Source organism: Rattus rattus, chromosome 1 (genome assembly GCF_011064425.1).
Source record: "Rattus rattus isolate New Zealand chromosome 1, Rrattus_CSIRO_v1, whole genome shotgun sequence".
NCBI classification, from domain to species: Eukaryota; Metazoa; Chordata; class Mammalia; order Rodentia; family Muridae; genus Rattus; species Rattus rattus.
This window is the reverse complement of record NC_046154.1, coordinates 29,172,803-29,200,745: the sequence shown is the minus strand read 5'-3', so window position 1 is coordinate 29,200,745 and position 27,943 is coordinate 29,172,803. Positions and strand designations below refer to the sequence as shown.

Here is a 27,943-nt window from a genome sequence, read left to right as displayed (position 1 = left end):
CTAAAATTGTAGCGCAGCGGCAAAGCATTGGCCCAGCATGCACAAGGCCCTGGGTTCGAGTCCTGGAACAACAAACGCCCATCCCCCACTTCTCTGGGCTTAGCCTTCGTGATGGTCACAGAGGTCATAGCCAGTCATGAGTTTAGGAAAGGTCTCAACTCTGATTCCCACCTCAACTCCCCCACCTCGTGATGCCAGTCATGGAGGCCTGTGAGGAAGCCAGTGGTGAGTCAGAGAAGCAATGTTGGGGTTCAGGAGCTGAGTAGGGGCTGAAGTGAAGATCTGGCTCCTACATGTCCAGTGGGCCAGTCTCTCAGCCTTGCTAGGCTGCTTTGTGAATGATTCCACCAAAGTGTTTTTTTAAAAAACTAAATATTTATTTGGTTCATATTTACAAAGGTGGGGAGGAGACTAAGAGCAACATTAAGCACACCCCACACCCCTGGATGGCCAGGCCCCTCACCCCACAGAGGCAGAGGCAGGCACGGCTGGACCCCACCCCTGGATGGCCAGGCCCCTCACCCCACAGAGGCAGGCACGGCTGGACCCCACCCCTGGATGGCCAGGCCCCTCACCCCACAGAGGCAGAGGCAGGCACGGCTGGACCCCACCCCTGGATGGCCAGGCCCCTCACCCCACAGAGGCAGAGGCAGGCACGGCTGGACCCCACCCCTGGATGGCCAGGCCCCTCACCCCACAGAGCAGACGAGGCTGGAAGGGACAGGATTTATGTTGCATACTTGAACTACAGCGAGTGTAAGACTGGTCCTATTTACAGGGCAGAAACACTACAGGTGGAGCGTGGGGCGGCAGAGCGAGCACCAGAGTCCTGGCCAGAGGGTACCAGCTCGCTGCCTCGCCCACCTCTCCGGAGGCATCTCCTTGGCCCCGCTGGGATTCTCTGGGAAAGCAGGCCCACTCACATGATGCTTGCTGGGGTGAAGACAGGGCCCACACACAGGCTGTCTGTGATCTCCCAGCCGCAGGACAGAGGTTTGCACACACCCTCGGCGTCCTGGTCTTCTTCTGCAGGCAGCAGCTGCCCTTGAAGGGCTTCCCTGGGAGCAAGAGACGCGTGGTGATGGCGTCTGGCATGGGACAGAGGCCCAGAGCCTCCTGTGGCCCCTGCTTCTATAGAGTCTGGGCTCATTACACACAGGATTCTCACGTGAGCCCTAAGCAGACAAGAGCGAGGACAAGGGAGGCCTGTGGCCCTTGTCCCCACTGTTTCTCCCCAGTGGTTCCCACCACTTAATGAAGGAAAGGTGCTCGTATTTATTGAGATTTTTCTGTGCCAGGTTACTCCCCGTCCCCGCCCCCACTATAGGAAAACCAAACCATCTCTGTTCCCCCCACCAAAGAAAAGGGAACAGCCATCGTTAAAGACTCCTCCTCCCTCACAGGTGGGGGGCTAGGACTGAACCCAGCTCTCATCCTCACGCCCCAGGTTTAGCCCGTTGCCTGCCACGCCCCACTCTCACAGCTGCCCCTTTTCCTCGAAAGAGCAGTCCCACCGTCTGATCAGCTGCTCTGGCCCCGGCAAGGAACCTTGCCCCACACCCAGCCCAGCCCTGCCAAGCCCAGCTCCTAAGCCACCCACTCATTCATCTGCCTCTTGCTGGGATCCACCATCTTCCCTGACAGACTCAGCACGGAAGGCAAACTCTCCTCTTGCAGTTCCAGCACCTTGCTGCCAGACTCACAGTCCAGGAGCTAGGCCCCTGTGCACCCCATGTTCCCTGGGGCACCCCCAGATGCCACCATAGCACCTGTCACACACCCTCCCCAGCGCCCTGCTGACCTATCTGCATTATCTAGAATGGGAGCCCTACAGACATGGCGGGCCCTCCTCACAGACCAGCTCTCTCCTTGGCAACAAGGGCTCAGTGTCTGCATCCCTGGCATCCCTTCAACAACAATGGGGCAGGGGGTGTGGCTGTACCCCTCACTGCTGCCTGGCCTCAGCAGGTTAGCACCCTACAGTCACTCACGGGGCAGACACTAGAGGGGGCTTTGGAGAAATGGTACCAGGACCACACCCGCTTGCCTTTCACCTCTGGGGTCTACCCCTCCTCCTCTATTCAATTCCTCACATCATTTTCCACGTGCCCTGCACATTCCAGTCCCCTAAGGGCACGAAGACCTCCCTCCTGACTGCTTCATATGACAGCAAATCAGAGGGAGGTGGGAGGCCCTGCCCTCTTGGTCTCCTTGTCTGTAAATATAGGTTGGGTCTACACTAAAACCTTTCAATGGCCCCCTGATGCCTTCAAAACCAGGTCCCTCTCAAGTCTCCTTACTTTTCAGCCACCTTCTTGGCTGCTGACCTGGGCTCCCAGGCTTCCAAGGTCAAGTTCTGAGAAGCTTTAATGAACAATCAGTCAAACCATGGCTCCCCTCCCCAGAGCCCTTCCCACTCAGCACCAGGATATTTGAGTATAAATCAGCACTTAGGTTCAACTGACAACATTAGACACTCCTGTGCCTTCACGGCCTAGTACAGAGTAGGCCTCAAAGCCAAACATGGTAGAGGTATTTTTGACACGGGAAATCGTCTGACTGCCCACTTGCCTGTCTACGTCAGTATTTGGAGCCCCTGCACGTGGTGACTTTCCACAGCCTCATCCACATGGAGCTGCTGATGACGGCCAGGGACTCACAAGGGAGTCTGCATGCTGTCTTATTTTGGTTTTTGTTTTGTTTTGACTTTATCAAAATATACCCCAATGGCAAAATGACTACCTAGGCCTACCCTGGACCCCACAGGGCAGACACGATGAGGACTTTGAATGGATGAATGAAATGAGACTCTCCCAGTGCCCTCCAGACCTGGCATTTGTGGTGCTCCTGGGGGCTCTTAGGATGTCCACCCACTCAGTTCTGAGGGACTTGCATACAAGCCCCTCCCAGCTGCTCTGCCCTCCACGCCCTGTTGTAGCCTGACACCAACCACGTGATTTCTCTGGAAATAACACTGACCCTCACAGCAATTTGTGCGGTGAAAAAAAGAAAGTGGAGTGCACGGCTTGAGGCCTGACAGACGTGAGGGTCCCTCGGTGTTGGCAATCTCCACCTCAGTTACCTCTGACTTCAGAGGAAACAAGCAGGATTCCCACTACTGCCCCTTCCTAGACGAGAAGACTGAGCTCGCTGACCGGCAGAGTGAGTGCAGGTCATGGAGCTGTCACTTAGCCACCACCTCTGCCTGCATCTGTTCAAATCCTCGCTCCTGCACCTACGGCTGCAGTGATCTTTAGAAAATGCTGCCAGGACCAGAACAGACCACGCTTCAACCCTGCCTCGCTTTCTGCATCCTTCTGCCTCCAAGGCCTCCCCAGAACCGGCCCTGCTTCCCCATACAGTCACAAGCAACCTCCATTGAGGAACACACCCCATTCCTTCCCCCACTGGCCTGCTGACCCTCATCTCCTCAGGGAGCAGGCATGGGGCTCTGGTCGGGATGAAGCCCCTATTAACACAGTACCAGCCATAGGACTGGGTGCCCCATTTGGGGCTGAGCATCCCCTGTGACCATAGCCAAGTGCCCAGCACAGGCCTTACCTCGGTGGCTAAACTGGATTCCAAAGCAACAGACTCTGAGCTCTGTCTCCCTACTGCTCTGCCCAACTCCCTCACCCGTGTCACAGCAGGACCCTCTTACCAGGCTAGCCGGGACATGGCATAAGTGACTCTGCAGGCCTGGGTCCCCCCGAGAAGGGACTTTGTGTCCACGGTGTAAGCACCCATGTTGTCAAAGACCAGCCAGTCCCCTACTTGTAGTTGCGGCAGCCATAGGCCCTCAGCCACACAGTCGCAGCCGTCAACTGCTGGGCCCCACAGGCTACTGCTGTACAGCGGTTGATCCGCAGATGGTTTCTGTAGGCGAGAAGGGGGGACACCTCAGCTCCGATGGACATACCACACGCTCAGCACCTCCCCCCAGACACCTGCCATCGCTCCCACAGCTGACATGGGTGGTATTTAAGGACTACCCGGTCTCCAGGCTCCAACACTAGCAGTGCGACTCTGGGCGAGAACACACAGCTCTCTGTGCCTCAGGTTGTCTGTGAAATAGGGAAAAATATCGCCTGCTTCACCTGGCCACTGACAGGGGAAATAAGCCAGTGCACACAGATCATTTAAAGCCGGCTGGCAGAGTATGGCTGCTGCTGTCCCTGGGTCTGCGGCTCCCGCCGGAGGGGTCACTTTTCAGACCTCCTCTGCATCACACCTCCACAGCCCTTTCCACGAGCTCATTCCCAGCCTCTCTTCCAGCCATGAAGCTTCCTCTTCTAAGATGCATGCCCAGGAGACAGAAGCCAGAAGCCCAAGGGGAATAAGAGTGCCATGACTCAGATCCCAGACCAACAGACTGTCACCGAGTCTCTGACCTGGCAGAGTCTACAAAGGGCCCAAGGGTCAAACACACTGACTCCCAACCTCAGTGATCTTGGAACTGACTCCGTAGACCAGACTGGTCTCGAACTCACAGAAATTCACCTATCCCCAGTCTCTAGAAAACACTGAGTTGATGGTCTGTCTTGAAAGGCAGGTGCTGTGTTTGGGAAATCCTTTAAAAGCTTCTCCACAACAAAGAGAAACGACACCACTGGGTTATAAGCTACCATCCTCCTGTCTGTTAGAGGCACAAGCTTAAAAACAGACAAGAGGGGTTGGGGATTTAGCTCAGTGGTAGAGCCCTTGCCTAGCAAACGCAAGGCCCTGGGTTCGGTCCCCAGCTCCGAAAAAAAAGAAAGAAAAAAAAAAAAAACCAGACAAGAGAGCAGCCGTGTGTGATGCTGGGTTGTCAAACATGGGGCCTTGTGCGTGCTAGACAGGAGCTCCACTGCTGAGCCACACAGCCAGCCCTTTCTGCTTTTATTTCTATGTTGAAATCATCCCTTGGGACTGTTCTGTCTCTCATTCTATTCACTCACTTATTCGGTCATTTATCTTTTTGTGGGACTAGGTGTTGCAGGACACCTGAACACACTGTGAAACCTGAGACTGCATTATTTACTAAAACAAACAACAACAACAAACTTTTTTCTAATTGTGGAGTGACTCAACCCTTAGTACACACCTTTGATCCCAAACAATGATTGTAAAGTTAGTTTGTAGAAAGAAACAGCCATGTTTGAAAGTGAGGTCTAATTGAGTAGCAGACAAAGTGACAAATCAGAAAAAGATTTGATAGCATAGGATACGCCCAACTCTCATGAGGAGAGAAAGGGAAGCTACTTAAGAGCACAGAGAGAGAACGAGGCAGTTATAGAGAGACAGGTTGCAGAGAGAACAAGCTAGACACAGGGGAAAACAGAACAAGCTAGAGAATGAGGAGTCCAAAGACTAGAATAGATTACAAGAGTTAGTATGAGGCCACGCAAAGCAGTAATTCAAGAGAGGCCGAGAAAAGAAGCCAGATTTAATCAGTCAGCTTGAAGAGGAGCAGCTGGATTGAACCAGCCAGAGCTCAAAGAGAGCTAGGAAGGGTGAGCTGATTTCAGCGGCAAGTCTCAGAGGCTGAAAACATTCGAGGCCTAGGTTAGATTGTACGGAGGCTGGAAGCTTCCAGGACTAGGCCTGGGTTAGCAGACAGAGGTAGTAAACCTTGGAGATAAGTTACATCAGGAGTACAAAAGTTAACGTTTACAACTAGGCCTGAATCTAGAACCCGGCACTTGCTACACAAGCGCTCTACCATGGAATTATATCCACAGTTCGCTTCATTCTTAAGTTTGAGACAGGGTCTCCCTCAGTCATCCAAGCTGGTCTCGAACGCACTCTGTAGCCCACACAGGCCTTGAACTTGATGTTTCAGCAAGACTGTCTCACAAATAAAAATCAATAAGCCACTGGGGAGGGGTGGGGATGTGGCACATGAGGACCTGATTTCAACACACTTGTACAAAGCTGGACGTGGCAGAACATGCATGTGACCTCAGGCTGGGAAGGTGGACATGGGGATCCATGAAATCTATTCTTGCTTAGTCAGTGAGCTTCTGGCCCAGTGAGAGACCATCTTTAAAAGGGGCTGGGGTGGGGCTGGAGAGATGGCTCAGCGGTTAAGAGCACCCGACTGCTCTTCCAGAGGTCCTGAGTTCAATTCCCAGCAACCACATGGTGGCTCACAACCATCTGTAAGGAGATCTGTACCCTCTTCTGGTGTGTCTGAAGACAGCTACAGTGTGCTTATATATAATAAATGAATAAATCTTTAAAAAAAGGGGGGGGGGCTGGGGCGTACAGAAAGGTGGAGTACATGGACTTGATGGGCCCCTAACCAAACCTGAAATGTTTTAAAGTAAATAATCCCTATACCATACAAAACACTCAAAAATATTTCCAATGGAAGAGAGAGATTGACAGGCAGCAACAAAAGCAGAGAGGGACACTGGAACAGAACCTGGGGATCAAAACCCTATTTGTGGACATGCAGGCAAAGACTGGACAAGAAATTTCAGCTAATCAAGTCCATCCTTATAGTCAAAAAATCCCCTTCAGGGACCAAGAAATTCACCCCTGAAAGGGAAGGAGAGGCGAGATGCACAAAGCCATCACTGTCCTCCTAACGCTGAAATTGCAGGCCGATGACTCCAGCTCAATGTCCAGCACATGCCAAGTGGCCATTCTGCTGTCTAGTGATGGCGGCATTCTTGATTAAAACTGCAGACAGAGCAGAGCCCCTCCACAGGAAAAGTTTGTTTATACCAGTGAGCTAACCCTAACTATATGGAGGGTTGCTAGAATAGCCTCACTTAGAACTAGAAATGACTGCGGGAGTCAGAGGTCAGCACCCTCATTTTCCAAAGAAACCAGAGCGGTGGGCTTCAGTAGCCATTCAGTAGCCTGCCCGCCTATGACTTCTCTGCTGCCTTGTGGTAGAGCTGGGTCTCGAACCTGTGTTTTCTGACTCCAAGCCTAAGGCTCTCTGTTATCATTACTCTCTATACGTATATGTGTGTGTGTGTATGTATGTATGTATGTATAGATATGTATAGGTATGTATGTGTGTGTATATATATACACACACACATAATGAGAAATACTGGCATTGTAGCATTTACAATGGGAAGGATGTATATAGAAAAATGGTCTATATGCATATTCTTGTGTATTCAAGTGAACGTGTGTGTGTGTGTGTGTGTCCATGCACATAGAGGCCAGAGGTCAACCTCTGGTGTCATCCCTCGGGAGTCATCTACCCTGGATTTTGAGACAGGGCCTCTATGATGGTTTAAATGAGAATGTCTCCCATTGGCTCATGTGTTTAAAATGCTTGGTCCCAGTTGGTAGAATTGTTTGAGAAAGACTAGGAGGTGTGGCCTTGGAAGTGAGCTTTGAGGTTTCAAAACCCATGGCAGGCTCAGTCTCCTCCTCCCCTCTCCCTCCTCCCCCCCTCCTCCTCCCCTCCTCCCTCCCTCCTCCTCTCCTCCCCCTCCCTCCTCCCCCCCTCCTCCCCTCTCCCTCTTCCCCTTCTCTCAGCTCCTGCTCTGGTGCCATGCCTGTCAGCTCCTTGCCACCATGATCATGAACTATAAGCACAACCCAATTCAATGCTTTCTTTTCTAAGAGTAGCCTTGGTCATGGAGTCTCTTCACAGCAAGAGACCAGTGACTAAGGCTCTCTCAGCGGGACCTGGTGATGATTAGGTTTTACTGGCTAGGAATCCCCAGAGCTCCACTCCCACGGCATCCTCAGTGCTGGGATTACAAGAGTGCACCACCAAACCTGTTTGCTTTATTTTCTTTTTACACAGGTGGTGGAGACTAAACTCAGGTTCTCATGCATGTGTGACAAGCACTTTGCCAATTGAACTATTTCCACGGTACCTAGATGTACGTGCTATATACAAACATTTAAAATATTGGGATGTCGGGGGCTGGGGATTTAGCTCAGTGGTAGAGCGCTTACCTAGGAAGCGCAAGGCCCTGGGTTCGGTCCCCAGCTCCGAAAAAAAGAACCAAAAAAAAAAATATTGGGATGTCTACAACAGCATATATTCCAGTACTCTATAAATACAGAGTACAATTGGGTGGGGGGAGGGATGGTAGGGATGGTAGGGGTGGAGGAAGGGATGGTAGATTGGGTGGGGGGAGGGATGGTAGATTGGGTGGGGGGGGGGATGGTGGATTGGGTGGGGGGGGGGAGGGTAGATTGGGTGGGGGGAGGGATGGTAGATTGATTGGGTGGAGGAAGGGATGGTAGATTGGGTGGAGGGAGGGATGGTAGATTGGGTGGGGGGAGGGAGGGTAGGGATGGTAGATTGGGTGGGGGAGGGATGGTAGATTGGGTGGGGGAGGGATAGTAGGGATAGTAGGTTGGGTGAGGGGAGGGATGGTAGAGTACAAGGGGATTTTATGAGAGTCTTGGGGTAAGACTATATTTTGTTTTTAAAAACCATTGAGAGAACTGGAGTGATGATTCTGTGGTTAAGAGCACTGGCTGCTCTTCCCAAGGAACCGGATCTGGTTCCAACCGCTCACAACTGTCTAACTGCAGTTCTTGTGAATGCAATGGCCTCTGCAGGTGCTGTATGCATATGGTGCACATGCATACATGCAGAGAACACTCATACAACATCAAATAAAAACAAACATCTCTGTAAAGGCATTGACACTAAAGGAGATAAAGCAATAAACAAACCAAACAATTCTATGAAAACGATCGTAAGGTACGTCATTTCAGATGAGTTAGCCAACAAAAGGCCACTACGCTTGCTGTGGGAAGGGTACAAGTGGTGATGGTGTGTAGGACAGTAGTGACAGTGTGTGGGACAGTGGTGACAGTGTGTGGGACAGTGGTGATGGTGTGTGGGACAGTGGTGACAGTGTGTGGGACAGTGGTCACAGTGTGTGGGACAGTGGTGATGGTGTGTGGGACAGTGGTGACAGTGTGTAGGGACAGTGGTGACAGTGTGTGGGACAGTGGTGATGGTGTGTGGGACAGTGGTGACAGTGTGGGGGACAGTGGTGACAGTGTGTAGGGACAGTGGTGATGGTGTGTGGGACAGTGGTGACGTGTGTGTAGGACAGTGGTCACAGTGTGTAGGACAGTGGTCACAGTGTGTAGGACAGTGGTGATGGTGTGTAGGACAGTGGTGACAGTGTGTAGGACAGTGGTGATGGTGTGTAGGACAGTGTGTAGGACAGTGGTCACAGTTTGTAGGACAGTGGTCACAGTGTGTAGGACAGTGGTGACTGTGTAGGACAGTAGTCACAGTGTGTAGGACAGTGGTGACAGTGTGTAGGACAGTGGTGATGGTGTGTAGGACAGTGGTGATGGTGTGTAAGACTGTGGTGACAGTGTGTAGGACAGTGGTGATGGCATGTAAGACCGTCGGAGGGTCATCTGGAAATGGATAAGCCAGGGGCCTGAAAATGCTCCTAAGCCTGGTAAGACTTTAGGGATCCGTCATTAGCACATCGTTCTTAAAGACAATTCCATCTCACCGGTGTCAGATGACCGCTCGAGAAGGGTCACTCTAACAGGGAGGACGTGCACGGATGGGAAGGACGAGAAGGAAGGGAGTCTTTTCACAGGAGCTTCTTCTCTGACTGGAGCAGATAATCAAAGATGAACAAAGGCCCCCCAACCCCGAAGCGGCTCCCAGTGTTGACTGGAGCAGATAATCAAAGATGAACGAAGCCCTCCCAACCCCGAAGCCGGTCCCAGTGTGCAGGGAATAAGCATTCCATCTTACTAAGTCTGAGACCCTGACCAAGGAACTCCACCCCTCGGAGGTCAGTAACATGAACCTTAGGGGATTCTTACAAGAATTGAGAGAAACGATTTGTGAAATGCTCAACAGAGAATGCGCGGCCACAAGCACATCATATCAACACATATCAACACGGCCCAGCACACCCATGAGGCAGGCAGGGATGAGGGACTGCGTGCACACAGCATGAGAGGGGCAGGGATGACGATGAGCAGAGTTCATTAGGGCGGTGGGCTTTTCCCCTTTCTGAAAATTTCCTTTCAACTCTAACTGCCTACACATGTTTCCAAAGTCTTTTTGGTTCCAGCATCGACACTCAGCTGTGGCAGTCCCAACTGTTCAGGAGGCTAAAATAGGAGGCCACCCTCAGCAACGTGGCAAGAACCTGTTCTTTTTTTTTTTTTTTTTTTTTTTTTTAATAAAAAGGGGGAGGGTTGAAGGGGTGGAAAAAGTAATTTTCTCTGCAATGTAGTGAATGGATGATAGGCAGGCAGGAGGGGGGCAAAGGAGGGTCCAGAGGAGGGTCCAGATGGTCACTTGGGTGGCTCAAACAGGGGGTGGCCCAGACGATAGTAACAACAGGGAAAAGGAGATAAACACCAATGGGTTTGGGCTCTAGACTTAAGAACTGCAGGGGTATTCCATGAGGGAAGACGGGAAGGCAAGACCCCACCATGCCAAGTCCTGACCACTGAGAAGGAACTATGGGTTGGAAATGAAGAATTCGGATCTGAGCAAGTTTGACCTGAGGTGCCTGTGAGACATGGGCAAACCCTGTTGCAAAAACAGAAACAAAACCTTCAAAAGGCCTGATCCTCAGAAGGGACTCGTGCCATGCCCAGTACTGTAGACCTCAGCAGAGACCAATGGCTCAGAGGTCAGAGATGCTAGGGAAAAGTTACTGTTGACTTTCTAAACAGACACGGTGACAAAGTGCCTTCTAAATGTTTGTCTACTCCAGAGGTTCTCAACCTTCCTAATGCTGTGACCCTTTAACACAGTTTCCCGTGTCGTGACGACTACCAACATTAAAATAATAAATCGTTGCTATTTCGTAACTGTGATCTTGCTGCTGTTACGAGTTGTGACGTAGCATCTGATATGCAGGATATCTGACCCCTGTGAAAGGGTCATGTGACCCACCCAGAGAGGTCTCGACCCACAGGATGAGAACCACTGTTTATAACCATAGATCAGTGCTGCTCTGACCGAGGCCCAAGACGCCTCTCTGTTATAAGCAGCAAGGCAGCGATTGGAAACCGGCCTTTGCACTCGTGAACGCGTTACAGCTGTGGTTATCTGCACAAGCTCAGCCACCAAGCTCAGTCAGCATCCCAGCAGGCAGCTCTAGCCACACTTGGTGGCTTATAAAGGCTGGGCCACGGCAGTGGCCGTGGGGTGCATTGAGATGGGGGGGGGGTGAAAGGAGGGCCTGGGAGTATGAGTGATCAAGACACGTTACTGCACGTATGAAATGGTCGAGGAATAAGTAAAATATTTTTTTAAAAGTAAGAAATGGGAACTGGAAATAGCAAGTGCCTAGGCTGGCCCAGTCTAACCTGTGGTCCCTAAATCTGAATAGTAGGCTGAAGACTACCACAGAACTACAGAATGGAAAAAAACTGAATTCTTCTGTGCATCAGGGCGGCTTCCTCAGACAAGCGGCTGTGACGGGAAACCACAGTTAACTTGGGAATGAGACCTCGCAAGGCCAGTGCACGATGTGGAGGCCCCTGAATGAGGCACAGATGCCCCCCGCCCGCCATGGGATTAGGAGTAGAGAGGGCCTTGGAGAGAGGCTGAGCTGCGAGGATATCGGCACAGACAGGCTTTGCCTGATCGTCTTTCCCCACTCAGCCGTGCCCACTAAAGCTACTGAAGATCCGAATGCTCTGCTCCAGGTCCCCTGTCCATATGAGAATCTAGGACAGTCGCACTGCTAGGGATTAATGCCAGAGTAAGACCACCGATATCTGTCCCGACAGTCAATGCTGGAAACGGGAAACCAAGCAGCCGGCTCCACCTTGGCTGAAGCACTACATCGCCACAGAGAAGCCTTGTAAACGGACTCAGTGGCACAGCAAGAGCTACACCCCGTGTAAACGAAAGGAAGATTATGAAGCAACATCACCCCAATGTTACAAAAACAAATACTTTGTGTTTTCTAAAAGAATGAAAAATACAATATTCTGCATTGTGACTATGAGCATTAATCTTCACCCTTTCATCACCCTTTCATCACCATCACCATCATCACCATCATCATCACCATCATCACCATCATCATCACCATCATCACCATCATCATCACTATCACCATCATCACCACCATCACCTTCACCATCATCATCCTCACTATCATCATCAATTAATATCGACAGATTCTATGTATTCTAAGCTGGCCTTGAACTCACAATTCATCTGCCTCGGCATCCTGAGGGCTGAGATTCCAAGTACATACCATGCCTAAATCTTTTGTCTATTTTTTTAAACCCTTTTTAGTGTGCCTTGAACCCAGGGCCTCTTGCATGATAGTCAAGTTCTCTACCACTGAGCTACACTCTGGGAACACAGTTCAGAGGGAGGCATGCTCAGAGCGACTCCGCATTTCTGAGGCCTCCGCTTTGAGCCCCGGCATCACAGAGACCAATTAAACAAGTAAGAGACAGAATCGCGTGCACGGGATGGCGGCGGCACGTTCACAGGGGTGGGCTCACCTTCTGCAGGGCGGGGGTGGGGCAGGTGTTGTCAAACAGGACTGAGTTGAAGACCCCATAAACACCTTCATCGAGGTGGTACACGATGCTCTTAGGGGCTGCGCCGGTTTGCTCTGTGAGGAAGGGAGAGAACAGGGGCCACACAAGCAGAACGTGAGGGGCCCGAGAGTCTGAAGCGGGCACCGCAGTGGGAGAGGAAGGAGAGGGCTGTGCGGCAAAGGGTTGCCTTTTCTTCAGCTGTGACATGGACCCTGCAACAAAAGTCACTAGAAGTCATCTTTTTGGTGACAGGGGTCCACTTCTGAGTTGGTTAGACTCCCCGGAGCAGCTGAGTCATGACACCATACTTCCCTGCTGCCTCTGAGCCCCTCAAGGCCCCAGTCAGAGCAAGAAGGCAGCTCAGTCAAATTCAGGCCACCAGGACATGAGCCTTTCTCAGAGGCACATGACAGGGAGGAGGGGTGCCAGAGTAAGAACCAGGTGGGCTAGCACACTAGGAGAGCCCCCGAGTTCATACAAGGACAGGAGAAAGCAGGAATGCACACACAAACTGACCATGCTGCCTGGAGCCATGCCTCCCACCCTCCGACCCCTGACCCCTCATCCCCCCACCCCACGCCTGCTGCCAACAAGCCCTATCTGGGGGAGAGCATGAGGCTCTCCAGGGTGAGGAGCCTGGAGCAGAGGGTGAACCCCAAATCACTCATTGACACGGGACACTCACAGGGCTCTGACAGATCCCTGTGGGAAGTATGGTCTATCTGGAAGGGCAAGTAAATCACTGGTGCCAGTGGTGTGGACACATGAGCTCCAAGTCAGCCTGAACTAAACCTGAACTCCAGCACTGCTCTTACGAACCCTGTGCCCCGGAACTGATGACCTAACCTGTCCCCGCCTATGTTCTGTCCTGTGTCAACAAAAATGTCCTCCTGAAGTTATGAGAAAGGATGGGCAGAGCTAGACATGGGGTCAAGCTCACCTCTATTACCATTAACCTCTTCATTTACATTCGTTGACTCCATTTCCCACCAGGGAAACTTGTCATTCAAGACCCCTTTGGGGATCAAATGACCCTTAACACAGAGGTCTCCTAAGACCATGGGAACTATCGGATTCTTACATTATGACTCCTAACCGTAGCTAAATTACTGTTATGAAGTAACAATAAAAATAATGTTATGGTAGGGGTCACCACGGCATGAGGAGCTGTATTAAAGGGTCACAGCATTAGGAAGGTTGAGGGCCACTGGAATACAGGGATAAAAATTGACTTTGGGATGAGAGGAACTGACTGCAACTTGCCCTACAGCAAACACCCATTCTCCAGAAGGCCCCACCCCTGTTTAGCCGGCTGCTGTCTTAGCTTCAGGGGAGACCTGGGCACTGCTGCCCATCTGGCACTGCACCTACCCTCCCTGCTGGGCTGGTCCAGAACCTCCTTCTTGGCAACGATGCTGACGGCCACAGTGAAGGCTGACGTCACATAGTAGCGGCCCAGTTCAGCAAGGATATCCACACCGCAGCCCTCAGGGAAGTACAGGTCCAAGGCTGAGTTAATCACTGAGGCCATCTGGAGAGGAGACCGTGCGGGACCATGAGATTTCAGGAAGAATTTGGCAGTGGAAAGGTCCCAGCTGGTAGCTGGGTGACAGGAAGCAGGAGGCTGGGGGCGGGGCTGGAGTGAGGACCTCATATAGCTCACTCCTCCAGATAATCCCACATAGAAAGGGATTAACGCTTGGTGCACAGATTCCAGATCCCGAGGCAGGGATCCTTCCTCCATAGACAACTAGCATGTTACATAGCAGGTTAGATTCCGGGGTCGGGGGGACTGCAAGGCTAGATCTGTCATCTGTCACCTGTGGGTTAGCCTAATCACTGTCTAGAAGGACTCCTTTCATTTTTTTTTTTTTGGTCGTTTTTCTTTTTTTCGGAGCTGGGGACCGAACTCAGGGCCTTGCGCTTGCTAGGCAAGCGCTCTACCACTGAGCTAAATCCCCAACCCCGACCCCTTTCATTCTTACCTTCCTTGTGCGCCCTTCTCACCGGGTTTCTTACCAGCCCTTTGGAGGGTAAACAAGGCACACATACTCAGACCACTGGAGAGTTCTTGGAAAATAACTACTCCTCAGGTGATCCTCTAGCTAACTAGCTAAGGGCATGGGCTGCAGTCAAGCAGAACTGGGGTACAGCCATCCCTGCTGTGCACTTGGGAAGTGACATTGACTATGAGCCAAGCTGAGCCACATCACGGGGTTAATAAATGGCAATAAAATCCACCAAACCCAAGGTGTAGCCAGTCGGGCCAGAGGTACTGCACAGTGGGCTCTACATGCTCGCCACGCCCCTCCCCCACCGCAAAATAACCATGAAGCCACACTTACCTCTTCAAATCTCACTTTGGCTCCCTCTAAGCCAGGAAAGCCGCCGCCAAGGTCCAGGATGTTCATCGTGTGGCCCAGCTCCGCACCCATTTGAAACACGAGCCTGGCATCCGCGATGGACTGGGCATAGGCCTGAGGGTCAGGACAGCCACTACCAATGTGAAAACTGGGAAGGGAGGAAGAGCCCCGGCTGACAAACAAGCTCCAGGTAGCCCTGTGCTACAGATGCGACGACTGAGGCCTGGAACGTTAGGCTACTGAGGGCCACATGGGAAGCAGGGAGTGGAAGGGGGCACTTCTCCCAGTCCTCCATGCATCTCTGGAGAGAGACCTTTAGGGATGAAGGCTGGAGTCCCAGGGTATCATGTGGCTAGGGCAAGTCTCTAGACTTGCTTTATGTCTCGCCGTCTACAGACTGAGAGAAAAACCCTTATTATTCAAGGGTGTGGATTAGGCATGAGGCGCTGGGCATGGAACCTGAGACACAGAATAAATCGAACTAGAGAAGGAGGCCCTATCCCTGCACTGACACAAACGTCTCCAGAGCATGGTCATGGCCTCTGGCTTATAGGCATGCAGAACTCCCTCGAAGCCACATCCGTGGGAGAACCTCCCAGGATAAGACCTTCTGGGAACTGTGGAGTTATGGAAAGAAATGCCAGGAAACCTTCCTTCTAAAGAGAGGACACTCTTTGGGGTCAAAGCTGCAGGCCCAGCTAAAGGCCCAGCATGTCCACAAGTAATTCCTAGGGAGAGGGTAGTGAGTCTGGCCTGGGCGGGGCAGCCGCTCCCAGTGCACACCTCACACCCACCACCTCCACATGGCTCTGCTTGGCGTTCTCGAGCAGATGTCTGCAGGATTTCAGCGACGCCCCGAACCTCAAGCTCAGGTGATTCAGAGAGTGGGAGTCCTGGGTAGCGATGCACAGAACCATCCTGTGGAGAAATGAGGCGATCCTGCTGAGTGAGCGCACACACGCATGCACGCGCACACATCCACACACAAACACACATACACACACAGACACACACATACACACACATCATACACACACAGACACACATATACACACATCATACACACATAGACACACACAGATACTAACAAACACATGCGCACACACACATCATACACACACACATATCATACACACATACATATCATACACACATACACACGCGCGCGCGCACACACACACAGACACGCACACACATACACACACATCATACACACAGACACAAACAAACACATGCACACACACACATATACACATGTACACATGTGCACACACAAACACACATACACACACATCATACACACAGAAACACACAGATACACACATTCACACACAAACACACATACACACACAGACACACAGACACACACATCATACACATGTACACACAAGCACACACACAGACGCACACACACACACACACATATCACACACACGCACATACACGCTCACACAGACACGCATACACACAGGCACACATATGAACACACACGCATACATGTACATACACACATATACAGACACACACATGCATGCACACATACACATACATACACACAGACACACACAGACACACATACACACACATCATACACATGTACACACAAGCACACACACAGACGCACACACACACATACACACATCACACACACGCACATACACGCTCACACAGACACACATACACACAGGCACACATATGAACATACATGCATACACATACATACACACATACATACACACGCATGCATGCACACATACACATACATACACACAGACACACACAGACGCACACACGCATGCACACACTACCACGCCCAGCTGCTCCTCTTTGGGCAGGGAACCACACAGCTGAGAGGTCACTGAGCGCACAGCCTTTCTAGGTCACCCTGCACACTGCCAATCAACTTCTGACGCACTTGCCGGGTCCAGGTCTTCTCATTCAACCCCATACCAGGCAGGTTTCCTTACGTTTTCAGACATCACACAAGAGGGAACCACTTGTCAAAAATATTCCTACAGAGAGTCCTCATACATGAGGAGTGCTGTTTTGGGTGAACCAGAATGGCTCCTGAACACCCCACTATTCCCTTAGAAGCCTGAGAGCTAGTAAGTCAGAGCCAGGGCAAACACCCATTCCCACTCCACTGGCCCTGGGCCCCTCCCCCATGTCCAGTGCTAAAGTATCTGGCACCCATTGCAGAAGCAACATGCTGCTGGTGCCTCTCCCTAGACGCTCCATGCTGTTTACCAGCCCGTATTTGCTTGGCTGTTTATGCCGCCCCAGATTTCACTCCTTCCTCAAAGCCCACTTCAAATATCATCTTTCCTGAAGCTGCGGGTTCTTGATCTTTGAAATCCTTTGGGCCTTTTCTACTTAGGGCTATAACAAGTCTGTCCCGGATCTGGCTCCCCTCCAGGGGTACCACCCCACCCTCCTGTGAGTGTGATGCAATCCAAGGGCATCCAGGGTGAGGACCTCTCCCCAGCTCCCCACTCCTTCCCCCTCCACCCTCACCCAGCAGCCCAGCCTCCCTGCATAAGTGGCCCTCGGCTTACTTGGCACTGGGGTGGCTCTTGACCACCTTGGCCAGTTCCACTTCATTGTCGAAGCTTAGCAGTCTCACCCCGTGCTTGGCAGCATGCTTGATCTGGGCAACTTGCTTACAGGGGTTGGCACAGATGATCTTACTGGCAGGGACACCAATGTGCTGGACCAACTCCATCTCTGCCTGCGGAGTTCCAAAGGTCGTGGTGAGGAGGCCACAGGGGAGTCGGAGGAGGAGCACACTGTACGTTGACGACTAACATAAGTGGGCTAGCTTTCTTATTTGTTGGCTGGTTGGCTGGCTTTGGGGGGGTTGGTTTTGGGTTTTTTTTCTTTCTTTTCTTTTTTTCGGAGCTGGGGACCGAACCCAGGGCCTTGTGCTTGCTTGGCAAGCGCTCTACCACTGAGCTAAATCCCCAACCCTGGTTTTGGTTTTTTAGACAGGGTTTCTCTCTGTATATTCCTGGCTGTCCTGAAACTGGCTTTGTAGACCAGGCTGGCTTCAAACTCAGAGATCTCCCTGTTTCTGCCTCCGGAGGGCTAGGACTGAAGCTGTACAGCATCCCTGTGGCAGCTCTTGAAGACAGCACTAGGACTGAAGCTGTACAGCACCCCTGTGGCAGCTCTTGAAGACAGCAGACACACAATGGCCACATCACACTCACTACCCGATCTATGACGGCAGGGCTGCCATGTACGGACACGAGAGCAGTGTACTGCACCGTTCGTGACAAAGGCAGGGCATATTTACTTACTCTCTTCCTGCAAGCAGAAAGTCTCATTCTAACCCAGTCGGTGTATTTGTTCCAAAAGGTAAAGGGAGGCACATGGGCTGAGGAGACAGCTTCGCAGTCAAGCACACGTGTTGCTCTTGCAGAGGACCGAGATTCAATTCCCAGCACCCACATGGTGGCTCACGACCATCCATGACTCCAGGCCCAGAGGATCCTCTGCAGGCACCAGGCACGCACACGGTGCACACACATACATGTAGGCAGAACATCCATATGGGTGAAAATAAATGAGTCATCTTTTTTAAAAGGACAGGGATGCACGGTTTCTAACTCACACTGGTTATGGAATCACTGGCTTCTGACAAACTGAGATGTTTCATGAATATCGCTTGGGAAATCGGATGAAAAGTACTCGGCATCTGTGATTACCTGCACAAGACCTTCAAGACCGGCTGTGAACATCTTACGGTGGAGCGGGGAGGAGCTTGGGAGGCCCCGCCCAGACAGAGGGGGAGGAGCTTGGGAGGCCCCGCCTAGACAGAGGGGAGGAGCTTGGGAGGCCCCGCCCAGACAGAGGGGGAGGAGCTTGGGAGGCCCCGCCCAGCCTGAGGCTGGTTACTAACAAAGCTAGGTATGGTTGGTGATGCAGGCCTTTAGTCCCAGCACGGGGGGGGGCTGGCAGAGGCTGTCAGATCTCTGTGTTTTTTTGTTTTTTGTTTTGTTTTGTTTTGGTTCTTTTTTTCCCCGGTGCTGGGGACTGAACCCAGGGCCTTGCGCTTCCTAGGCAAGCGCTCTACCACTGAGCTAAATCCCCAACCCCCAGATCTCCGTGTTTAAGGCTGTCGTGGTCATAGTGAGTTCTAGGCCAGACAGGGCTACAGGGTGAGGCCCTCCCCCTAACCAAGAAAGAAAAAAAAGAAAAAGAAGAACAAAAGAGGACCCACTGAAATGAGCGAGAGAAAAGAGAAGGCACCAAGATGAATGGAATCAAAATACTTTATAGCCATGTAGGAAACGTCATCGTGAAATCGCTACATGACACAGAAACACCATACGGGTAACGTCCCGAGGATTTGAAGTCAAAGAGATGGCCGCGCTCCCCAGCTCAATACAGCACCAACCACAACAGACATGACACAAAATCAACTTAAACATCTGTTCGCCAATGCATCTCCATCCACAAAAATATCGGAGACTCCAATTCATTCCTTTGAAAGCAGGGAATTCTATCATTTATAACGTGAGCGAAGAACACAGGGGACATTGCGGCAAATGAAATGAAGTGGGCACGAAAAGAAAAAATGCATGAACTCACTTAGTGTAGGGCATATGCATGGTGTATACATGTTTGCGTGTATGTGTGCAGGTGCATGTGTGTGCACACGTATGTGGAGGTCAAAGGCACATCAGGTTTCTTTCTCGGTCACTCACCACCTTACTTTCTGAGCCTGGGTCCCTCAACGAACCTGGAAGCTGGCGGATGGGGCTAGACTGTCTAGAGAGCAAGCTCCGGCGAGATCCTGGTCTTCTGCCTTCCCAGCACTGCGACCACAACCACAGCCCCATCACCTGCCGTTTTACAAACTCAGGTCCTAAGGCTTGTATCAGATGAGTCCTTTAACTATAGTCCACTAACGATGTGGAATGTACAAATGCCAGAGTCAGAGAAGCAGAGAGCAGGATAGTTAAGTCCGGGGCTGAGGGGCTGAGGAGCTGACGAGCAGGGAGAGATTGCCCAAAGGATGTTGTTGCGGTTAAAAGCATTTAAGTTCCAGGGGTCCACGGGACATCAGGATAACCACATGAATACAATGTGCGTGCGCGCGCGCGCACACACACACACACACACACACACAACGGGGTCCATTTGCCATTGGTGACAGTCAATAAGAGGCATCGTGGGACACAAAGATTGATCTCTGGAGCTGGACTTGTCACAGCTCACATCCCAGACACAGATCTGTCACCAAGCCAAGTCTGGGTGACTATGAAAATGCTCCCTCTCCCCCTACACAAGGTGCAAAGAGGCAGAGGTAGCCCTGTGAGGGCCTGTGATTTAAACGAGTGTGGTCATAAATATGTCAACTGTAAGCCTCACTCGGGGAAGGCCTGCTCTGTTCAGCCACTGCATTCCAGTCCTATACATTCTCGTTTAATCTCCATAAACCACCTTACGAGGTAGATTTGGAGGTTTGGGGGGTTAAGTCATTAATTCAAAGTCACACAGCTTAACTGTCAGAGCTCAGCCTACCCTGACAGGCACCTCCTGGGCCTCTATTAATTTGCCAGACTGTGACAGGTGTTGAAAAAAAAAAAACAAGCGGTGAATAAAGACTGGATCTCCGACTCTTCAGAGCCTTCAGACTAGTGGGGCAGAGACATAGACAATAATGGCAGAGTGGCCGAGGGGTTCAAGGTATCATGACGTGTGCCGCACACTGGAGAATGAGGAGCCCTGGGTGTGAAGGGCAAAGGATGGCCCCGGGGGTCAGAAGGGCAAGTGGAGCCCCCACTGAGCCCTGCCAGGTCGGGGACAATAGTTTAGCAGAGGGAGCAGCTTCCACAGAGGTTCTGAGGCCGACCGAGGGCTGAAATGCTGGAGTGGCCTGGATGGAGTCGTGCCATGGGAATGATGAGGGCTGAGAATGTGGGCAGAGCCAGCCACCTAGGAACCAAGAAGCCGTGTGTGGGTTTGCATGCTATCCTGCATAACGAAACATCAGCTTCAGGAGTTCCAAAGACAGACACACGGCCAGATGTGACCATGTGCACCTGCCATAGCAGCACGTGGAGGCTGAGGCAGGACTGGGAGTTCAAGGCCAGCCTGGACTAGTGCAGACCCTGTGGAAGGGACGGACGGAAGGTGGGAGGGAGGGAATGAGTCAGTCTTGCATTTCAAGTGAAAGGTCTGAGCGCTTACTCTGGCTCCTTGAGGAAAGGTTTCATGGGATTCTGTGGCGACTGGCCCGTGCCTGTCACAACCACCCGAGAGGAATGGCAAAGACACTCTGGAAAGGACAGAAGAGGTGCTCTGGAGGGAGGATGGCATGATGGATGTGGGGGTGAGGATGTGACACAGTGCACCAAATGAGTGGAGAGGTGTGAGGTGACCATTCAAGCAAGGGAGGCAGGCAACAGGGAACGGCGTTTAAGGTGGTGGGAGAGTTGAGTCCAGAGGGTTGCACATTCCAAACAGCAGGTACCTGAGGAGCCAGCACTCAGAGCCCTGCACCGACGAAAGAGTGAGAAAAATACGCACAGGATAGATCTCCGGGGGTGAAGGCAGATCCAGAGACCAATTCTCTCTCTCTCTCTCTCTCTCTCTCTCTCTCTCTCTCTCTCTCTCTCTCTCTCTCTCAGAACTTATATTGTTGTTGGATCTTATTTGAAAGAATATTTGCTTGAACACTGTTAAAAGACGACACAGAAAAGAGTTCCCCTGACTAGATGCAAACACGTTCCCAAGCGTGTTTAGCCTGTGGGCTGCACTGAAGTGACTGACTGGGAATAGTCCACACCACGGCGTTCTCTGGCTCACAAGATGCTTACTGCGTTTCCAGGCAGCCGCCGAGTGTGTTCCTAAACACTATTTATCTACCAAACCTGGAACGCAGACCCTCTACCAAGGCATACAACCAGCATCCTCATGTCCTCTTTGAGTACGCCACTTGAATACTCACGAGGACCAGGGTGTGGCGTTGCTGCTATCTGCTATTATTTTTGTTGTTGTTGTTGTTGTTGTTGTTGTTGTTGTGTTGAGGTAGGTTCTTGTTATATAACTCAGACCAGTCTCATGGTCACAACAATCTTCCCGCTTTTAGCCTTCTGAGTGCTGGAATGACAGGCATGTGCCACTACGCTGGGCTTACATGATCATGTTGAAAATAAGGTGTTCACCAGAATCTAGGAGCAGTGTTCATGCCCATAATCTCAGCACTGCTACAGGTCCAAGGCCAGCCTGGGTTACATAATTAGACTCTATCTAAAATTTAGGAGGAAGAGGAGGAGGAAGAGGAGGAGGAGGAGAAAGAGAAAATGAAGAAGAAAGAAGGAGGAGGAGAAAGAAAGGAAGGAGGGAAGAAGGAGGAAGAAGAAAAGAGGAGGAAGAAGGAGGAGGGGAGAGGGGGGAGAGGGGGGAGGGGAAGGAGGGGGAAGAGGGTAGGAGGGGGGAGGGGGAGGAGGAAGAAGAAAGAGAAGATCAAATAAGTTGGGTGTGGTGGTATATTGATGACTTTAATCTCAGCATTCAGTAAGTGAATTAAGGGAATCAAGCGTTCCGGGCTTGTCTCAGTTGCATAAGATCCCATCTAAATTATATATATATATATATATATATATATGTGTGTGTGTGTGTGTGTGTGTGTGTGTGTGTGTGTGTGTGTGTGTGTGTGTGTGTATAATTATATATATAGTCACTGCATCCTCTCTGATCCCTGAGTACCAGGTTAGAAGAAAGTCTTAGGTGTATCCTAACCAGACAGCTCTGCCGTGTTCAGCCACAGGGAGGAGCAAGGGAGTAGGCTGGGGGAGGTACATTAATCCGGAATGAGGCTAGGAGGCCAGATCAAAGGCAAGAGTCCCTTGGGAAGTAGGAGGAGGCTCAGAGCACCAAGGGACTTGCAGCCTGTGCCTCTAGCCTGATTGCCTGTCTGTCTGTACTTCCATCCATGGTCCCTAAGTCCGGAAAGGTAAGATACCATCAAGCATGGTCACCGACTGTGACCCACCAGAAGAGGGCAGCCTCCACCCTTAAAACACCTGTAAGGACAGATAGTGATGTGGAACAGGGGTCCGGTGCTTGCCTAGCACATGGAAAGCCTGGGTTATAAGTGCCAGAGGCCTCCACTCAAGTAAAACGCACCAAGCAATGTGTGACCCGCCACTGCGGGAGAGAACATTTTCACGAGCCACACTGCACAGACAACCCTGTCCAAGAATCTTGGAAAAGGCAGGGCCAACAGAGGCTGAGGTCACATTGCCAGACTCGAGCTGGCATCTCCCAGGGCACGACCCGGGGCAGGTGGCTGAAGCTCTGTGACTCACTTCCTTATCTATCAAATATGTATTCCGGGGACTGTTGTCAGAATCCCGGTAAGAGAATGACCTCACAGTAAAGGAAAAAGCTCACGGAGCCGTTTTGAGAATGAGATCATTTGCAGAAAACTCCTGGCAAAGAGCCCGACCCAGCAGAAGCAGTCAGTGGTAGATACATTCAGCATACCCCTTTCTCCTGTCTTTGAAGCTTTTCTAAGACTCGAATACCCCACAACTCTGTCTTTGGTGGCTACCCCCTGAAACTAGAGGACCCGGCACCTCACTCCTGAGTTTCCAGAAACTGAGGGATCTGCAGTCAGTGGACTTTTGCCTTATTTGGCAACCCTAGTTCAGAGGAACAAGGATCCTGTCTCCTCCTGCCTCTGGAAGGAACTTGCCTTGCTATGGAAGGCCACAGGGGAGCAAAGCCTTCATAGCGTGCATGCACATGCACGCGCACGCGCACATGCGCGCGCGCACACACACACACACACACGCACACACACACACAGAAAGGGGGGGAGAGATGGGGGAGGGGGAGAACAAGGCCTACAAAGAAGACAAAGAGGAGACTCCTGAACCACAACGAGTGAACAACAGCTAACCGTCAAGGTTAACCTGCCTGCTCATCTCCCACCCCAGTGCATGCATTTTCCTTACTTGCAATTATTCTAGCCCCATAGGCTTGGCCAGGCTAGCTGTCTTTTCTTCTCCAAGAATTCTTTCAAGGACTCTGTTCATGTCACCCAGTCATGATGCTGATCTCCTCAGAGCAGCCATTAGGAGGCATCAAGAGAATGATGGTGCTGACACCACAAGGCATGCCCAGTAGGCTGACTTCCTCCTCAGGGCTTGGCCCTGGCCCTAACCTCTGCCTGGAAAGTTCTTCCTCTCATTTGCCACTTGGCTCAGTCTTCTGCCTCATTCAAGTGTGAATGCAAACTCTCAGAGAAGCCTTCCTCGGACGACTACCTACAAGTGCAGTCCAGCCAGGTGTGGTGATGTGAACCCTCCTGGAATCCCAGCATTTAGAGAGCTAAGACAGGAGGACTGAGAGCTCCAAGCCAGGTTGTGGTTAACAGTGAGTTCTAGCCTAGCCTTTGGTCCACAGGGACTGACGCTGCTTCAAAACAAACCCCCTCACCCGACTTCACTACTCCCCACCTACAATAGCACAGGTTTTCATTGCTTAATTTTCCGAAAGGGGGTCTTTGTTTTTGTTTGCTCACACTTAAATTCTCAGTTGGGAGAGCACTTTGCTGAGTGAATGAATGAGACAGACTTAAGAGAGAAGGCTCTTAACCCCGCCATAACAGAATGGATGAGACTCGGTGAATGAACAGACTGTCAGCGCCACACTGCGAGCCCCACCCAGACAGCCACCACTCACTCCACTACAGACCACACATAAACAAAGCCAATCAGAAGCCACCAGGAGGGAATTAAAAGCTGAAATCAAATTAGGAAGACGGCCTTCGGCAGCAACAACAAAACTCTGAGCAGATTAGTCTGAAAAACACAGTCACATGTTAAGCTTATGAAAGGGGGGAGAAACCAGCCACACAGGGGTGGCTTTGGTCTGTTCTGTGATTTCAAGCTTAGTACCTACTGCTCTAAGCCAAGCCGTTTTAAAACTGCTATTAAATTTATTTTTTTCTAAGTGGAAAAATTAAAATATGGTTATTTCTTTAAAAAGAAGAAAAACAGCCCAGCATGATGATATACCACACCACTGTGGAGGAGGGAAGTTAGGAGAGTCAGGAGTTCAAGGCCAGCATCGGCTACATAGTGAGTTTAAGGTCAGCCTGGACCCCATGAATCCCTATCTTAAAGAAAAAAAAGTCATAATATAAAACAGAAAGATAAACCCAAACCCATTTAAAAGGCAACCCGTGTGCCCAGGGACAACTCAGGATCCTACTTGAAACTTCAGAGCTGACAAGTTCTTCCTCCCTCCTCCCTGGAGCCTCCTCTTCTCCTGAGTAGGTGTCCTTCCCAGAAGGTCATGGCCAAGTACAGATCCCTCCTGTTCCCTGGAATCCCCAACACCGGGAGGACCACGGTTGGTGAGCGTGAGGGCTAAGTGTGCGGGAGGGGCAGAGGGGCTCACCTTGCTGGCACAGCTGAAGCCCAGTCCCAGCTCGGCTAGGACCTTCAGCACGCCCAGACTGCTGTTGCACCTGACAGCATAAAAAGGCCGGACTCGAGGCAGGTACTTCAGAAAGCAGAAGTGCTTCCTCACTACAGCACCCAGGTCGGCCACGAAGAAGGCAGCCACCTTGCCCTGCACAGCAAGAGGCGAACGGAAGTGAGACCCAGCTCCCTCCCTGGGCATGCTGTCTACAGTCCTTCCGGAGACTGGACACCCGTACCCTGCTGTCGCTTTCTGGGGCTCCCGTGTCCTCCAGGACGGAAGGCAATCTAGGACTGACACTTAAGGCTGTGTGACCAGCTCCAGTCCCTCCTTTCAGTCCAACCAAAGCCAACTGTCTGTCTTTCCCATCCCCCAAAGCCTGTGTTCCCACATGCCCTCTGTCGGGTCTGGCAAATTCTCAATCTGTCATTCAGCCTAAATGCTACCCCATACATATATATACATATATATATATGTATATATATGTGTGTGTGTATATATATGAATATATGAGAGTTATATAGTCATATATAGTTATATAGTTATATATAACATATATGTGTTCTGCATAATAGATTTTAATCCATAACTTTTAATGTTCTGGCTGCATACTGCACGTCCTTTTAAAGCAGCAGACCTGTACATACAGGGCTGTGCTCCACAAAAGGCAGATACCGTGGCTCACAGCCCACTGCCGCTGTCACACAGGTGCCTATCCCATTTGCCTGGTCTTCACAGATATGGATGAGACTGAGGTAAACCCTCCCTGGGACTCGTTTTCCCTTTCATGCAACTTCTTTTTCTTTTAATAAATACCCATTTGGTGTCCAACATAATAATTAAGAGGCAGGAAAGGCCAAAGACCTGGAAAGGGCTTGGAACTGAAGAGAGTAGCCCTTACCTAATTACACTTCCCTTTAATCAATGCCAGATGGGACTCTCTACAAAATAGGTTAGTGGCCACGGAGGCAGAGATTACAGAACCAGTCAGAAGCAAATCTGGAAAATGGGAATGGTGGTGGGAGGGAACACGGAAGACAGGTAAAGGAGAGGAAGTGCCCCGAGGGCACAGCCCTGCAAAGGCACAGCGAAACAGCCTCACACACACCGCGACTCTCAGAGCACAAGCCTGGGAGTACGGAGCCAGAAGTGTGGCTGTGGGTACCAGGGCAGTGGGGAGCTGTTGTGGGATTCTGTTTTGGAGGAGAGTTGCGGGACGTGAGAGAACCAGGAGAAGGTCCCGGGGGCTTGGGAGAGAAAGGACCAACTACAAGCGGAGATTCTCCGGTGAAGTTCGGAGAGCCTTACAGGTGAGCTTCACAGAGCTGGGTAAGCCTGCGTGTAGGAGGGGAGAGAGCAGAAGGCCGGAACTCCTAAGTTCCCACCTCGAGTGCTGCGACTGTGGTGATGCTGTTCTTTTCTCAAGGCAGGGAACACAGGAAGGGCAGGTGTCGGGCAAGGACCAAGAATTGGGGATAAAGGGGGCAGGCAGTCTAGTAAATATCAAGTAAATACCAAAACTAAATGAGAGAACGAGGGGTCTCCTACAGAGGACAGGCAACCAACCCACACCCATTTCCATCCCCTCACCGTGGTGGCCTGGGAGGCCCCCAGAGTGAGTTCCTCCAGCAGATCCCGGGTGCTGAAGCCCTCCTCCACCATCACAAAGTCCGATTCACTGAGGTAGCCAGCCATGCCGAGCAGGGGGAGCCCAGGGGCTGGATGAAACTGCTGCCTTGGAGCACCGCTGGCTGCCTTGGCCACCGCCTTAGAAAGTATGCAACACACTGTGGGGAGAGGGAGATGGAGGAGACCGCTGGGGAGCAGGCTGCACCCTCACCTCCCCGGGCCTAGCTTCCCTACACGGTCATGCTCTGCACCCCACCCCACCCCCAAGCACAAGCCTGAGAAGCTGAGGTTCGCTGGGAACGGTGATGTTGTCTCTGCTAGAGCCTCAATTATCCCCATCGGTTAAATTGGATTGCTTTGGAGTTCTTTTCCAGTTCTGAAATTTGGGATTGGAAGGAAAAGAAAGTGTGGGGACAGATCTGAGAAACCTAGGTGAGGATGTCGCCTTCCTTCTGAAGGAATCCTCCAGTCCGGACCACGACTACCTAAAGGGCCAAAAACCCGTGAGCTTATTAAGTTCGAGTCTGCTCTCTGCTTCATGACCTTGGGTCAGTTTCCCCATTTATAAAAGGCTGGTTCTGACACGCTAAGAATGCTCTAAGAGCCACCGGTGGTTCTGTCCACGGGACCGCTCCCTCGAGTGCAGGGCAGGGGTCCCGCACCCCAGCCCCAGGCCTCCTTACCAAGCCCCGTCCTCCTTCGCGGGGGCCAGAGCCAGGCGCGCTGCTAGGGGGGGTCGCCGGTGACCTCGAAACTTGTGCAACACCCCGAGGAGGAGTGGCAGTTGCGGAGCCGAGGCCCCTGCTGAGAGGAGGCAAGGGGGACCAGGGGACAGGTCAGCGCCCAAAGCCTAGGGCACCCGCTCCCCAAGGCTCCCCCCAGCCATCTCCTGCACTCGCCTTAAAACGCATTTACACGGCTTCGGCCCATAGGTCTCCCCAGCGAGTGAATCGGATCCTCGGCGCCTCCGCTCGCTCGCTCCCCCCGGCTCCGGCCCCGCGGCCTGCGCCCCGCGCGCCCAGCAGCCA

At 51.7% G+C, this 27,943-nt stretch overlaps 1 protein-coding gene across 1 annotated transcript; it reads right to left on the bottom strand.

The window, feature by feature from the left end:
• Positions 1 to 712: 712 nt before the first annotated feature.
• Azin2 (antizyme inhibitor 2) lies at positions 713 to 27,943 on the bottom strand. Its single transcript, XM_032897423.1, has 11 exons — positions 27,815 to 27,943; positions 27,599 to 27,719; positions 26,877 to 27,073; positions 25,263 to 25,436; positions 17,396 to 17,568; positions 15,624 to 15,758; positions 14,823 to 14,988; positions 13,849 to 14,008; positions 12,439 to 12,551; positions 3,662 to 3,876; positions 713 to 1,058 (listed from the first exon to the last, which is right to left on the bottom strand). The coding sequence occupies exons 3-11, from the start codon at positions 26,979 to 26,981 to the stop codon at positions 920 to 922; spliced, it is 1,380 nt and encodes a 459-aa protein (XP_032753314.1). The 5' UTR covers positions 26,982 to 27,073; positions 27,599 to 27,719; positions 27,815 to 27,943; the 3' UTR covers positions 713 to 919.